Source organism: Ovis aries, chromosome 1, assembly GCF_016772045.2.
Source record: "Ovis aries strain OAR_USU_Benz2616 breed Rambouillet chromosome 1, ARS-UI_Ramb_v3.0, whole genome shotgun sequence".
NCBI classification, from domain to species: Eukaryota; Metazoa; Chordata; class Mammalia; order Artiodactyla; family Bovidae; genus Ovis; species Ovis aries.
Genome location: NC_056054.1, coordinates 251510786 through 251525747, shown reverse-complemented (window position 1 = coordinate 251525747; position 14962 = coordinate 251510786). Strand labels below are relative to the sequence as shown.

Genomic DNA, 14962 nt, shown 5'->3' with positions numbered 1-14962 from the left:
CTCAAAGCCACTACTGTTAACATCTGACTAGTTAGTTAATATCTTAGGGATAGCTGTAAGTATTACAAGTTAAATACTTCTTCTGTGATAATTCTACTGTTATTAGATTTGAAATATCCCAATTTAACCTCATTTAAACTTAGATACTTTGTTGAATTTATATTTTACTTAAAAATTTTTTCCTTTTTGTTACGGAAAATTTCAAACATAAAAAGTATAGAGAAAAGTATAAAGGCCTCAAGTGTGCCCAACACCTTGCTTTAATGTTTATCCACTCATTTGGCCATTTAATTTTGAAACAATTTTGTAGGTATTTAAAAAATATCTGGCTTACTGTCTGCATATATCAGGTAGTTTTGTTTAATTAACAGAATCTCAGGTAAGAAAGTGTCAAAACCTTCTCCCTCATGATAAGTAAGAGTAGGTGTCTTTTTTCTCCTCTATAATATCTTAAAAGCAAGTAGAGTTGTTGTTTTTATTTTAAAATACTAGCAAAAACTTACTTTCTGCCATCTTATTCCAGTTTAACTTACATGTGTAGAGCTGGAGCAATTCGGACAGATGACAACTGTATTGTATTAAAGGTGAGCTAATTAATTCTTTCTAAAAACGTGAAAATTACCCAGCTATTTAAGCGTTGACTATAAATATTAATATTCCTTTTTCCTTTTACATATTTATCACTATGGCATTTGAACGTGGCAAGAAATAATATTAAAACATCATGCTCTTCTGTGGGATGACTTGTAGTTTTTAAAAATTGGTTTTAGATGTGTTTTGAAAGTTAAATCTTTGCATGTCAAACTTTTTCACTTTTATGGTATTTAGAAGGATGTAAATACTATAAAAATATGTAAGATTCAAGTTAAATAGAAAATGTATTTTAATACTTGATTTTCATTGTTTTCAACACAGTTTTGTAGGCAAGCAGTTTGCTAACTCTTCAGACGAAGATTTAATTTCACCCTCATGCCAGATAATAAAAAGGCGTAATGAGAAAGAATAAGAAAAAAACACTTGAAAGCAATCATCATTATTGTGGTGTGTCAGATGCAACTAGAACTCTGAAAAGCCCAGATGAAAGACTAGCCCTAAAAGTCCTAAGACCTGGATTCTGGTTTTAGCACTTCCACCAGTGACTCGGTTGGTAGCCTTGGGCACATCCCTTACTCTTTTGGTGCCTCAGATTCCTAATTATGAAAATGAGAGCAATAATTCCTGCTCATCTATCCCACAGGGTTATTGAGAATAATAATAATATATTAAATGCATTAAACTTCTTCTTAACTCTAAAGAACAGAATAGCTGTAAATAGTGTGTCATTTTGTCAGTGTGAAATCTCTCATTATCTGTGTTCAAAATGAACCCAAGGATAAAAGACCGTTAAGAAGATTAATGTTTCCTTTAGTTTTGGTGAAGCAGACAGTTGATGTAATGAGATCTGAGGACCCCTAAGTAGGTAGCGCTGCATAGAGCACTGAGGGCTTCCACATCCTTACTTAACTGCTCTATCCCTACTTTTCTTTCTCATGGATAAACTTGTTTAATAGTATCTTCTTTGGATAGTAGTTGTGAGCATTAAATTCAATAATCCATGAATTTATGGTATTGATAAATGTTGGTAACTATTCAAAGGGAAATAAGAATAAGGCTTTCTTCTTGGAAGCCTAGGGTTGTATCTTAAAGATGGACCCAGCCTGATAAGAGATCAGTAGTGAACAATGAAGTACTGAACTCTGTGGTAAAGCTATGATAGGAACTTAGAACAAAACATAGTTGACTGTGGTTGTAGAGGAAAGCTTCATATAATTCTAAAGTTTCAGTTTCTATATCCATATCAACCTTTAAAGTTAATTCTTCAGCCTTAGAAATATAAACATGGGATATTTTTAATGAGAACCTAATGTATGGACAGGGAGGCCTGGCGTGCTGTGATTCATGGGGGTCACAAAGAGGCGGACACAACTGAGCGACTAAACTGAACTGAGTGTAGGGCTTCCCACGTAGCTCAGTCAGTAAAGCATCTGCCTGCAGTGTGGGAGACCTGGGTTCAATTCCTGCATCAGGAAGTTCCCCTGGAGAAGGAAATGGCAACCTACTCCAGTATTCTTGCCTGGAGAATCCCATGGACAGAGGAGCCTGGCAGGCTACAGTTGATGGGATTGCCAAAGTTGGACATGACGTAGCGCTGTCTTTATCTTTAAGGTAGGTTAATTACCAAGCCAAGATTTTCAGAGGACCTCAGAAGTAAAACTGATATCACAGTCATTCCAGGGAGTTCTTTGGAGAACCAAGGAATTGTGATTGGTGCAGTTCACTTGGATTAGAGGAGAACTGGTAGAATCTGAGCAATGGGAAGATCACTGAATTTTTAAAGCTGTATTTTGTTTTTGTAATCTCTAAACAAAAAATTGAAAGTCATCCCAGCCATAACACACTCATTAAGGAAAAAATTCTGGAGTAGGAAATGGCAACCCATTCCAGTATTCTTGCCCAGAAAATTCCATGAAGAGAGGAGCCTGGCAGACTGCAGTCCATGGGATCACAAAGAGTCGGACACGACTGAGCAGCTGAGCACAAGGAAAAGATAGTGTGCTTTTTCTAAGGCAAAATTTTTCCTAATTAAACTGCTGAATTAATTTAGGTAAATAAATACATTGACAGGGCAAAAGCATCAGCAGTGATATATTAGGGATTCTTGAATGTCTTTTGTAAGGTCATATGATAAAGCTTCAGTCTCATCAATCACAAAAGCCTAAAGTGCTTTGAATATATGTGAGTTTAGTGTGCCAGTATAAATGATTAATGCGCACTGAATTTTGTTTTTACATTCCAAAAAAAATCCTTTTATTCTCTGAAAGTCTTTATTGAAATATTTGATTACCAACATGACTCCCAGTAAAAACCATTGGGTCTATTTAGTTACTATATGATCTCCATCGTGCTTTTCCCTTTACCAAAAAAGCAAATAATTAATTTCACTCCTTCCAGACATTGCCTTGTTTGGTTCGAATGTGCAGTAAGGAGAGGTTACTAGAGGAGAGAGTTGAAGGAGCTGAGACACTCGCCTATCTGATTGAACCAGATGTTGAGCTGCAGAGAATTGCTAGCATTACTGATCACCTCATTGCCATGCTTGCTGATTACTTCAAGTATCCCAGCTCTGTGAGTGCCATCACTGATATTAAAAGGGTATGTTCTCTTTTCCTTTTCAGCAGCTCAAGAGAGGGATTTTAAAAAAGATTTTCTTACTGTTCACTACTTTGAACCACTTGATAAATTACAGTTCAAAGCCCTTTTAAGTAAAGAAATCTTTTACTTTCGGTAAGAAACATGATGTTGCTTTATGAGTTTTTGAATTCAGTCTATTAAGTTTTTTAGTAAGGAGGTAATCAAGAAATTTCATCCCTGATTCCCACCTAACCCCAAAATAGCAGGGTCTCTAAGCTAGGGTTATTGACATTATATCAACATCCTCTAATCCTTTTCAAGGTTCCAGAATCATCTCTGTTGCTATATTCTCATTCTTTAGAGCAAAGATAATCTTCTGTTCCAGGAGGCTGAGTGGCTTTATTTTACTCTCTGCCACTGTTTTTTCCTATCTTTCCTTCTAATTTTTGCCATCTCCTCTTTCTTTTCTGCAGTTTCATACTGTGTTTGGGGCCTGGTAGTTGACAGTAAAGCACCACCTAACCTCTAATTTGAAAGCATCAAGGACCAAATTGTGCTAACTTTTTCTCAAACTATCAGTTCCTTAGAATGGTAGATATTCTTTTTGGCTTTGTTTTTCTCAACCTGTTTGTCATATGCACTTCTCTAAGCATGAGAGATAAACATTCTGTTAGAGAAAGTTTATTTAAGGAGGTCACAGTAGAGAGAGCATTGCCTCTTAAATGGTAACCAGTACTGTTTCACATATGTGACTGTGTTTTTAATGCTACTGGCCCCTATGGTAAATTTTAAAAACTATTCTTTTGACCTCTCCCCTGCCCTTGGGTTCCAAAAAACTTCATCTGGTAGGCAACTGTTCTTTTGGCATTTAACACTAAAAATAAAACAAACTATTAAGGGTATACCTTTCTCTGTCTCAGAAAGGGCCTAGAATAACTTTCATTGATATTTGTATTAATGTACTCTGCCCTTTGTATATTAAAGTTTTGTGCCTACCCTTCCTTCAGTATAGCTCAGTTGATAAAGAATTCACCTGCAATGCAGGAGACCCCAGTTTGATTCCTGGGTCAGAAAGATCCTCTGGAAAAGGGATAGGCTACCCACTCCAGTATTCTTGGGCTTCCCTCATGGCTCAGCTGGTAAAGAATCCACCTGCAATATGGCAGACCTGGGTTCGATCCCTGGGTTGGGATGATCCCCTGGAGAAGGAAAAGGCTACCCACTCCAGTATTCTGGCTTGGAGAATTCTATGGACTGTATAATCCATGGGGTCACAAAGAATTGGACACGACTGAGTTACTTTCACTTTCATTTCCTTCAATAGTATTGTTTTTCTAGTAGAAGTGATAGGTTGTATTGAACCATCTTGCCTTGTCTGTTTTCCCTCTGACTACTTGCTCAAACTAACACAGTACTTCCAAGTACAAAGATATATGAGCAAGTCCTAACTATAGCCTCATGAACCCCTTTAGTTGACCATCCCAGCAAGGCAAATAGAACACTTTGATGAATATGAGAGTGAAGAAACAGTTATAAGAACTTCTAGCCTATATATATGCAAAACATTTAACTGGTATATAGATTACCCTTCTCCTAGGGTTTTTTCATCACAGTAAAACTGGGATAATAATGACTTTTAAAAATCTCCTAAACTTGAATATTAGTTTGTTTTGTCATCTTTATTTTTGATACAGTGGTTTCTGACATAGAAGTGTGGATACTAGACCGAAAAGGGACTTTTTGCATGTTAATAATGTGTGATTTTCACGATACTTTGCTTAAGTCCAAGTTAGTATTCTACTGAGTTATGACTGGAAAGTAGTTAAGACATAAGAACACATATTTTAGAACTTACACATCAAAATGAATATTGTGTATTGGGAGACTCCTCCCATAAACCATCTGTGCCTGCTTTGATCAAGATATTTTTGGAGCTACACTTAAGAATTGCCTTTAGAACCACCCCATCTGAGTTTCAGGTTTTTTTTACTCTGGAGTTTTTGTTGTTGTTACTCTAAATGACATTACCCAGCTGGGTTTCTCCAACTTCACACACCAGTGACAGTTAAAACTCTCTTAGTTGATGAAAATGTTATTGTCAAGGTTTTCTTGCTAGTATGCCATTTCTTTAGGAATTTTCAAAAGAGGCTTTCAGAATATTATGAACAACACCTACATCTTTGCATAAGGGTGAAGTTTTCCAAGGCAACTTATTTGGAAAAAGTTGCTGTCATTTGGATGAGTAAGTTATATCTCTTAGTTGTGAAATTATTTATTGATATGCCTTATAAATTTACTGGTTTGTATTTAGTCACTGAAAGTGTCCTAAGAACATACTTCTTTTTTATCTTTTTGGTAGTTTGGTGATAAATCAGGTATTTGGAAGAACTGATAACTGAGAAAGCCAGTTATGCATGTGAAAGACAGCATTAATTATTTCATACCAGTAATTTTAATAAATTTATCCCAAAAAAGTCTCCTGAAAACAACTCTCAGATAGCTGTAATAGACAGATAGTAATGATCACTGTTTTCTGTTGTTTATTAAGTATTTTTACAAAGATTTTCCTGCTTCTAAAAAGCTTTTTAAATGCTAAAATTTGGCTAGCACTTTTAATGTTTGGGAAAACCTTCTCAAAGATTCAGCAGCACTCAAGTTATCAGCTGTATTCTAGGGCTGGAAAGGCCTGAGTATGCCATGTTTGTGAAAGTGTTTCAAAGAGCTGGTGGGGAATTCCCTGGTGGTCCAGTGGTTAGAACTGCACGCTTCCATTGCTAGGGGCACAGATTCAATCTCTGGCTGGGGAACTAAGATTCCACATGCCATGGCCAAAAAAAACCAACTGGTGCAAGCAAGCATCAGTGCCACTAAAGAAACACTGAATTTTTAGGGCTCAAAGATCACAAAGGTTTTTCATATACCAGTGTTATCACATTTTAGACAGAAGCAAACTGCAAGAATTCCGGGTCTTCCTGACACAGACCCAGCAAGGTCTTAGTCATATGTGAGCCAAACCCCAAAATAACCAGCACTAATATGTTAGTAGCTGTTAAGCATTCTTTTTTTCTCAACTCTATTTGTTTTATTGAAAATTTAATTTGTGGACTGGGTTGGAACACATCTTTTTTTCCTCCTGTAGCTTGATCATGACTTAAAGCATGCTCATGAACTTCGCCAGGCTGCATTCAAGCTCTATGCCTCTCTCGGAGCAAACGATGAAGACATCCGGAAGAAGGTGAGTCTGGGAGAGGGGCGTCCCCCAGTCCTGACAGCCAGCAGGCAGGGAGTGACGTCAACCTGAAAGTCGTGGTGAAGAGCACTAACAGTGACTGTTTGAATATAATAAAACAGAGTGACTAAAGGCATAATTGAAGAATGAATGGGACCCGGATTTGGGGGGTTGTTTTTTTTTTTTTAGAACATAGAGTGGCATGGCCGTGCTGGAATGACAAATAACCGGCGTGCTTTTTTGTGTCATTAATATGGATTATTATGTTGCACATTTTTGCATGTGTTCTGATAAAAATCAATTCTAGCACTGTGAAGCTTCAGATACCTTGAAAGACCTAACACTAGAATTGTAAATGTTATTTATGGAAATCCTTTCCAATGCCATTGAGAAATTCATATCTCTATTGTATATTGTTCTTTGATATGTGGCTTAGTTATGTTTTGATTTTTTTTGCTACTGTGCAAGTTTGATGTGAATAAAATCTTTATGGAATAATGATTTTATGTTTAGTGAGTGGTCATCTGAATTTTCCAGCTCCCAAAAAATGTATCACTGGTATAGCACCTTATGTTATTGCAGTCTAGTCCAACACTGAGCTCATGTTCTTCATGAGAATAGTTCTAAGCCGGGAGTCAAGTATTATAAGCTCTGATCTGGCTCTCTCCCGCAGACCAAAAGGCTGGAGCTTACTACACACAAAAATGTATAATCTCATAAATTATACACAAGACTTTAGGAACATCAATAAATTAATTCATATGTTCTGTCCTGATGAACCATAGCAGAAAGCAAAATGTGGCAGTTTACTAAATTTTCCCATCCTGTATTGGTATTTTAAGGAGCCCTGAGAGAGAAATCACAAGTGTTGGGACTTTAACATGATTTAGAGAGGTACTTTGGGCTTGTAGAGAGAGAAGTATGGAATTAACTATAGGTTTATTAAAATAAATTGGACCACAGTTGGAGAAAATTGAAATTAATAGCAGTAAGATTAGATATGTAAGTAACTTTGATTTAAAATTTGTGCAGAAAACACAACTAAGCTGAATGTTTTCCATGTACCTCAATTTAGTTCAGTTAACAAGATGTTTTTGACTTGATATGTTTTAGTAAATATCTATAAAAATCCTTTTCAACACCTCTAAGCTTTAATTTGTAAACTGTTACTTCAAGGCAGACATACTAGTGATACGATATTCCCTCTGTCTAAGCATGATTTATGGATATTGATGTTCATATGTTTCATTCAGTTTAGGAACATGGTATATTGCCTAGGGGAGAGGATTTTATGGCAATTCATATAGATAAAACATTTTAAAAATTGACGTGGACTGTGTAACTTAAATACATAATGATTTGTTTGGGGATGGTTTAGTAGAGCCCAATGGAAAGAAAAGTATTTTACCCATTCTTTTAGCTCAAGAAGGCCATGCCATGGACTGAAAGGGAGGTAGATAGATGGACCGTAATGAGGGGGAAATAGGATGTCCATTTGTACTTCTTTGTACTTTTTTGTTAATAAACTATTGTTTTGGAATTAATGACTTTAATTTGTGATATCGTGTTCTAGAAATACAACATAACAGTCTGGTGATTAGTAGTCTAAACTTGTATTTATAATGTGTATAATTTCCTGGTAAGGCTAAATCCTGATAATTTCTGTAGAAAGATGACAAATAAAGAATAAGTTATAATTATTATAGTTTTTTTTGTGTGTGCTGAAGAAAAGATACTGTGGTATGCTGATGTAATGGGGATTCTATAGAGTTTTTAGGAAGATATTTAATTTCTGTGGAATCAAGTGAATAATTTACAGTTCATAGCAACTACTGAAGAGAGAAATTGTAAACTGAAAAATATAAAATAATTTTGTGATAAAATCTGCATGAAAACAGTTCCTAGTGGAGAATTCTTATTTTCAGTGTAAAAAGTGATAAATGATAACTCTTCCTTTGAATGCATTTATTTCTATTCTATTTTTTGTTGAAATAATTATTTGGATAGATTTTTATTTAGTTTCTCTATGAAATATTTATTTACCTTTTGCACTTATGCCTTAATGAACTTTGATTGTATCTCATTTTTTGGTGTAGATTCTTGAAGTACAATGTTTATTATTGTTTTATTTTTTAATGCAATTTTCGTACATGCCAAGATGGAATTTTAGTTTACTGAGTTAATGAGTGGGTAATAATCTCTGAAAGAGATTTCAAGGGCTGTAGACCTATTTCCACCCCCTCCTTTTCCCTCACCCCAAACAAAAGCAACAAAAAGGCTTTATGTTTGCTCCAGGATACAAATAAGAGATGTTCAATTGGTCTGCCCTTTAAATTGAAGATAGGAATGTGATTCAATAAATATAGGAAGAAACATATATCCCATTGCCTTTTTATGACCAGTTAAGGAAATGAGGCAGAATGAAGAAGAGAGAACTAGAGACAGTGAGAGGTATACACAGAAGTAAAGGAGAAAGATACAGGCCTCCTTTCTTCATGGAATTATGGCTGCCTCTATCTTACTGCTTCTAAAGGCTTCTTAAGGCCTGCTGTGATTTCATTTCTTGATACCTTCTCTCTGGGCCACACAAAATTAAGCTGAAGACTGATTATGACCTATAGGTCAGAGATGTACCAGTCCTGCTCTGAAGCAGTGTTGGTGTGTTCCCATTAAAAGTAACTAACTGTGTAACAGTCCCAGAACCTCATAAGCACTCAATGAATATTGTTAAATGAATATATATAGAGAGAGAAATATAGAAATGAAAATGCAGAAATCATATGCAGAGTGACATTTCCTTTAATACTTCTGGATCTTTCGGTATCCTGTGCAGAACAAAGTTGTTATCCTTATTCCTAGCTTGGCATCCTTTATCACTCTGTGGCATACCTACAAATTTCCTGATTTCCTGTGGTGTCCTGTCAGTGAAAGAGGGTGGAAAGAGTCCTGCTGTGAAAGTGGAAAACATTACCATTAGCTGTGACGTGAAGAGGGAGAAGAAGCCCAAGAAAAGATGAAGGACCACTCAGCTTGACAACAGAGTTGGCCTGGCCTTATTAAACTTAGATAATTCACAATTTTGAAAGCAAGGGCAGAGTAGGAGTTGAGAGCTCGGTAAAAGAAGGGTCCAGAGCACAATAGCAGTGCCTGCACTGACAACTGTGCCAGGTAAAAATTAGGTAAGATGCCAGAGAGTCTTTGCCATGGGGAAAGTCTAGTTTCTAATGATAACCTTTACCACATAGTAACACTGACTAAGAAGTATAAGTTCAGTTAATGGGATGGTAACAAAGAAGTTAGAAAACTAACAAATTATTTCGAGTACTGGTATCCCAATCAAAACCCCAGTCATGCAGAAGCAGCAGTGGCAAACAGTCCTGTAATTGTGAAGTCCATTGTTTTATAACAAAGAACTGCTTTTTTGAAGACCGTCTCTTGGCTGGTATCTGTTGATCATCAATTAGGTTGGAAATTTAAAAGGATTGTCTCTCTTACTTTCTTCAAGGAGGTTATAGAATTTATCAGAAATAGCTAGGAAGTATAAATTGAGGAAAATTAGGAATATATTAAATATGAATAAATTAAAATGTAAGGAAATTAATAAACTTAACTAGATGTTATTTTTATTTTTGATAAAAATAAAACATGTTACAAATGTTAATGTAATGCTTATTGTAGCCTTTGCTCCTTTGAGATATCAGACTAATGGAGCCTTTCAGAAAGCTTTCCTCTTGGATTTTGAGTACTTTTATTTTAGCTGGAGATCCCCTTTAAGGAACTAGACTGTAAGCCCCACGAGGGCAGGGATTTTTTAAAATATTTTGTTCCTCACTGTATTCCCAGCATCTACAATACTGTTGAGTGCATAGTTGACACTTAACTAGTATTTGAAGAATAAATGGATGAATGGGAAGAAAAAAAACAAGCAGATAATCGAACCATATTGCAAAATTGGATTGTTAAGCACTGTTAATTGTATTATAAATGGACCTCTCTGCATTAAGAACTTTCATAACTTTACTAGCAATTCTACAGATATGTGAAGAGAGATTTAAAATAGAGAAAACCTACATCTGATCATATAGACAGGGGTTTCACTATACTTAGCATAGAGGGGATATAGGAATTCTCTATTTTCAAGAGACAGACAATTCCAAGGGCATGTCTTCTACTTACTTTGATACAGATCAAAGAGAACATGTTTTATGATATGGTATTTGTTTAGTTTTGAAATAATTTTTTACCATTTCTCAGTTTTTTCCTTTCTAAGTGTGTGATTTTTAAAGATGTATAGCACTCACAAATGTGAATCTGCACAATTTTTCCCCTAGGGATAGAAGTATGATTTGGTTTATAGAAATTAGCCCAACTCTTAGAAATCAACCTATTCTGTAAAGTGATATACAACTGGATGAAATAATTCCCAATTAATGAATGTCAGATTTTTATGAAAATCATAATTAATGAGGGTCAGTAATTTAATTCTACATAGATTGACTGAACTTCCTACATTGTATAAATAATATTAGATGGGTGGAGAGAGGGGGAAAACAGCAGGTGTGATAGAGAAGTCAAGACACAGCCTTAATATTCAGAATTTATAATAAAACCTTAGTAAGTCAGAGAAAAGTAAGGAAATCCCAGTAAGAATTTGCAAGGGGCTCAAAGAATTACTTGGAACCAATTAAAGTGGACTTGGTGATATCAGTGGACCTATCCTTGAATCAGCTTGGAAATGAATAATTTAATATTTTGATGTTTTCTAAATGCCTGTTCTATCTTCAGGAATCAAAAACATGAAATCTTAAGTTTCTGTTCTTTGTTAAGGGGAAAAAGACTAGTCACAGTGGTTTTTACATAACACATGTGAAGAAGGTAGCCAAGAGTGAGATATATTTTCTTTTTAAACTGAACAATCTTTTTTCTTGGACAGTGTTTTTGAGGAGTATAGGCAGAGAAAAATGAGGAAAGGAAAGCAAAAAGAAGATTGAGACTTTGTCTTACACCCTCTTTTTCCTAGCAGAGGAAGTTTTATCTTCAGGGACATTTTAGTTTGAGATACAATGTATTTGAAATATCTAGCATGGTGTGTGTAGGTGCTCAATCATTGGAAGCATTTGTTAGAATACCTTCCATGAATAATTTTATTGGAAGATTAAAGAAAAATATGTTTTTAAGTATATTAGGAAAAAAAATTGAATGATATTGGGGCATAAATAAAAAGGTTTATAGTGAAGACTCCTTTTGTGCTATAAATTTCCAAGACTACTAGTTATTTGTTTTAGTAAAAAGAATATTTATAATTCAGAAACATAGGTCTTTCCTTAGTTTATCTTTTATTAATAAGTTGTCTTCCTACTCTTATATTTTAAACTGTATTTAAAATACTCATCTTCAAAACTTTTTTGTTGCTATATCATGCCCTCTGAAGCACAAAAACACTTTTGTTTTTCTTGGAATGAAATAGAATTTACAATCTAAATCAATAATTGGTTAAAAGCATAGGTAGTAGATGTCTTGAGCAAAGTAAGGAGGCCAAATTCTATCTAACTTTATCTAAGTATTAATTATTACTGTCTATGATTGCCATAGATGTCATTTCTCCAAAGAATCATCATTCTTCTGAAACCATATCCCAAATGCACATGTTCAAATTTTGAACAAATGTAAATCTTCTGTGTTTTTGAAGTTATATGATTTTAAAATACATTTGTAAATTTAGGCCAGCTTTTCTTACTATCTTTTTAATATCTCAAAAATTTAATAAGTGCTTCACTTTGATCTTTTTAAATCATTTGTTGTAGCTTTATTTTATTTTATTATTGGTCTTCTGTGTAACAGTATAATTGTACCATGAATTTATATTTTTAAATATTTTGTGAAGTTCATTAATTCTAAATGGTTATCTAAAAGGTATACTGTCAAAATTATGTATTTGTCTCTGCCATGAAATCAGGCAGATGCAGAGAATTCTTTCTAAGCCTTAGTCTACATGTTGAAACAAATGCCTTGAACATTTTGAAGGTTTTCGACGGTACCACAGAAATAGCACCCTTCAGGACTTGGTTCTGCTACTGAATAACAACAAATCATTCAGAATTCAGAATTACTTGATTTAATCTGTGGTTAAATTGTTAGTTATCATCTGAAAGCTAATCTGCTAAAGAATTTTAAATGAACTCTGCAGCATTGATTCATGATGGTAAGTATTTTTAAAGAGTTCACCATGACAGGACCAGGTTTTGCCACTTGCCCACAGTATTAAGACCCTTGGCCTTCAACATACTGAAAGAAGCAAACCTGGGAGCAATAATGCTATATACAGAATAGAGGTATTTATACAATAATGAACTTATAGTTTAGAGTTTCATTAAATGGAGACATAAAATTGAGAGTTATACTGTTTTTGTGGTATTGTAGTGGCATAAATCATTGAATTAAAGTTCTTGTTCTTTTTTTCAATAAGAAGTACAAACTGGTTGTTTCATTAGTTGTTTATAATATAATTAAGACAGATGTCTAATAAACCAAGAAATTGGCTAAAATATGGTATATATTAAAGACCATATTATATTATGGTCTGTGTAGAGCTAAAATTAGTGATTTGGTTGGATTTTCAAGAATGTTCTATCTAGAAATGAATGAGTTGTTTGGGATGATGAAATATTTGTAGAGAAGTAGACCTTGAGAAGATTGAGTTTGTGATGAAGAACCAGAATCAGCACTGCACACTTCCCTGTACTGATACTAGCACAGGAGTTGGCAAACTGTATCCTGTGGGTACTTGTCACCTGTGTAATAATTCTGTAGCCTGTGAGCTAAAAATGGTTTTTGCATTTTTAAATGGTTGGAAGAAGAAAACCAAAAGAAGAGTAATATTTCCTGACATGAAAAGTAAATTAAATTCTAATTTGTGTCCATAAAGTTTTTCTTCCTCTGTATCTTTTTTCAGCTTTATTGAGGTATAATTGATGAAATATCTATCGAATTTTATTGGAATATAGCCATGTTGACTTGTTTATGCATTGCCTGTGGCTATTTTGCACAATCACATGGCCCAGAAAGCCTAAAAGTTTACTGTTTGGCCCTTTGCAGAAAAACTTTTCCCGCCCTGTGCTAAAACTGCATAGCTAAATAGAAACACCCATAAACCAGTCTGATGAAAAACTGTATTTCTCATTCGTCTCTTCATACTGGACTGTAGAAAGAAATGGGGCCCTACCAAAACCAGAGGGGAGGCAGGGGGGACTTGGAGATCAGTTGTCTGACTTCCTGAAAGAGAGGCAGTGTCAAGTGTTGACAGTATGACATTGCCACTGGCTGCTGTCCTACGTGCTGTTTCCCTTGTTTGAGTGATTTTGGCATGTGGCAGATAGCAGGCAAATTGGATGGTAATTACAGCTTTTTGTTATGGTAGGAAACCTTAGATTCTGTGTATTGATTAGCAGAGTTGTCAGAATAAGATTTTTCACCTTGTCAGAAAAATTAAGATCCCATCCAGTTCCATTATTAAGTAAATATCTGTTTAGCCTTTACTACATATGAAGCATTGTGTTAGGTGTTGTTGTTCAGTCACCTAGTCGTGTCTGACTCTGTGACACCATAGACTGTAGCACGGTGGTATGGGGCATGTAAAAATCATGTAATTCAGATATTTACATCAAGAGATAATCTGTTGGGAAACCAAACTTAGCAGAATTAACGTTTTTTGAGCACTTACTGTGTGCTGGGCACTGTGCTGATAAAGGTGCATTAGCACATTATCTCCCTTAAACCTTACACAGCCTTGTAAGGTCAGTTGTTACAGATCAGGAAACAAGTGGTTTGACCAAGACCATCCAGCCAATAAGTGGTTGCCCCTAAATTGTGTTCCAGTCTCTCTCACTCCAAAGCCATTGCTGTAAACCACTTCATTACTTTACTCATCTAAAGTTAAATGCCCACTAGAGCCAAATCATGAAATGGCAAGAAATTTCACTGGGAGATATGTGATAGTCTGAAAAAAAAGTGCTATGAATTCAGAAAACTTAATCATCTGTATTAAGTGGTTGCAAAGTATAAGATTCAGGAAATGTGTTTTTTCTCTCACATAGCTTTTGGTACAGAGTGAATAATGAGATGCATTAATCACATCCATTTATTCATGTGGCATTTATGATGTACTTCGTCCTGTATTCCCAAGAATAAAGCACTAGACTCATATGTAGCTTGTGGTAGCCTACAGCTTAAAGCAGTTAAGGAATGAGACACTAAATTGCTGTGTAGTAATTCTAGCGCCTCATGTGTGTGTAAAAAGTCTCATCTACATTGAAAGCCACTTTTGCTGTGATCCACCTAGATATGATTAAAATAAGACTGTAGTTGAAGTCCATTTATATATTATAAAGAAGTTTACTTAAAAACATTCTCATCTTTTCCTTCTAAGATATTAAGAAATAAAATATCTCCATATCTGTTTTCCTTCTGCATCCATTGAAGCTGTTAGTTTCTAAGGCCACTATCTTGATATGACTACACTGTAAATTAATATTCTGGAAAGGAAGCATCCAGAGTTAATGATGT

At 35.0% G+C, this 14962-nt stretch overlaps 1 protein-coding gene across 11 annotated transcripts in view; it reads left to right on the top strand.

Annotated features, from left to right (window-relative positions):
* ARMC8 (armadillo repeat containing 8) overlaps window positions 1–14962 on the top strand; it is a 104192-nt gene that overhangs the window by 51284 nt on the left and 37946 nt on the right. For 7 of the 11 annotated variants that reach the window (XM_015092647.4, XM_027960071.3, XM_060395405.1 and 4 more), the window contains 3 exons: window positions 524–584; window positions 2992–3192; window positions 6311–6406. In XM_015092647.4, the coding sequence (XP_014948133.1) occupies window positions 524–584; window positions 2992–3192; window positions 6311–6406 (358 nt within the window). The remainder of the gene's footprint in view (window positions 1–523; window positions 585–2991; window positions 3193–6310; window positions 6407–14962) is intronic. The other 4 variants (XM_015092648.4, XM_060395412.1, XM_042236612.2 and 1 more) reach the window with 1 other exon arrangement.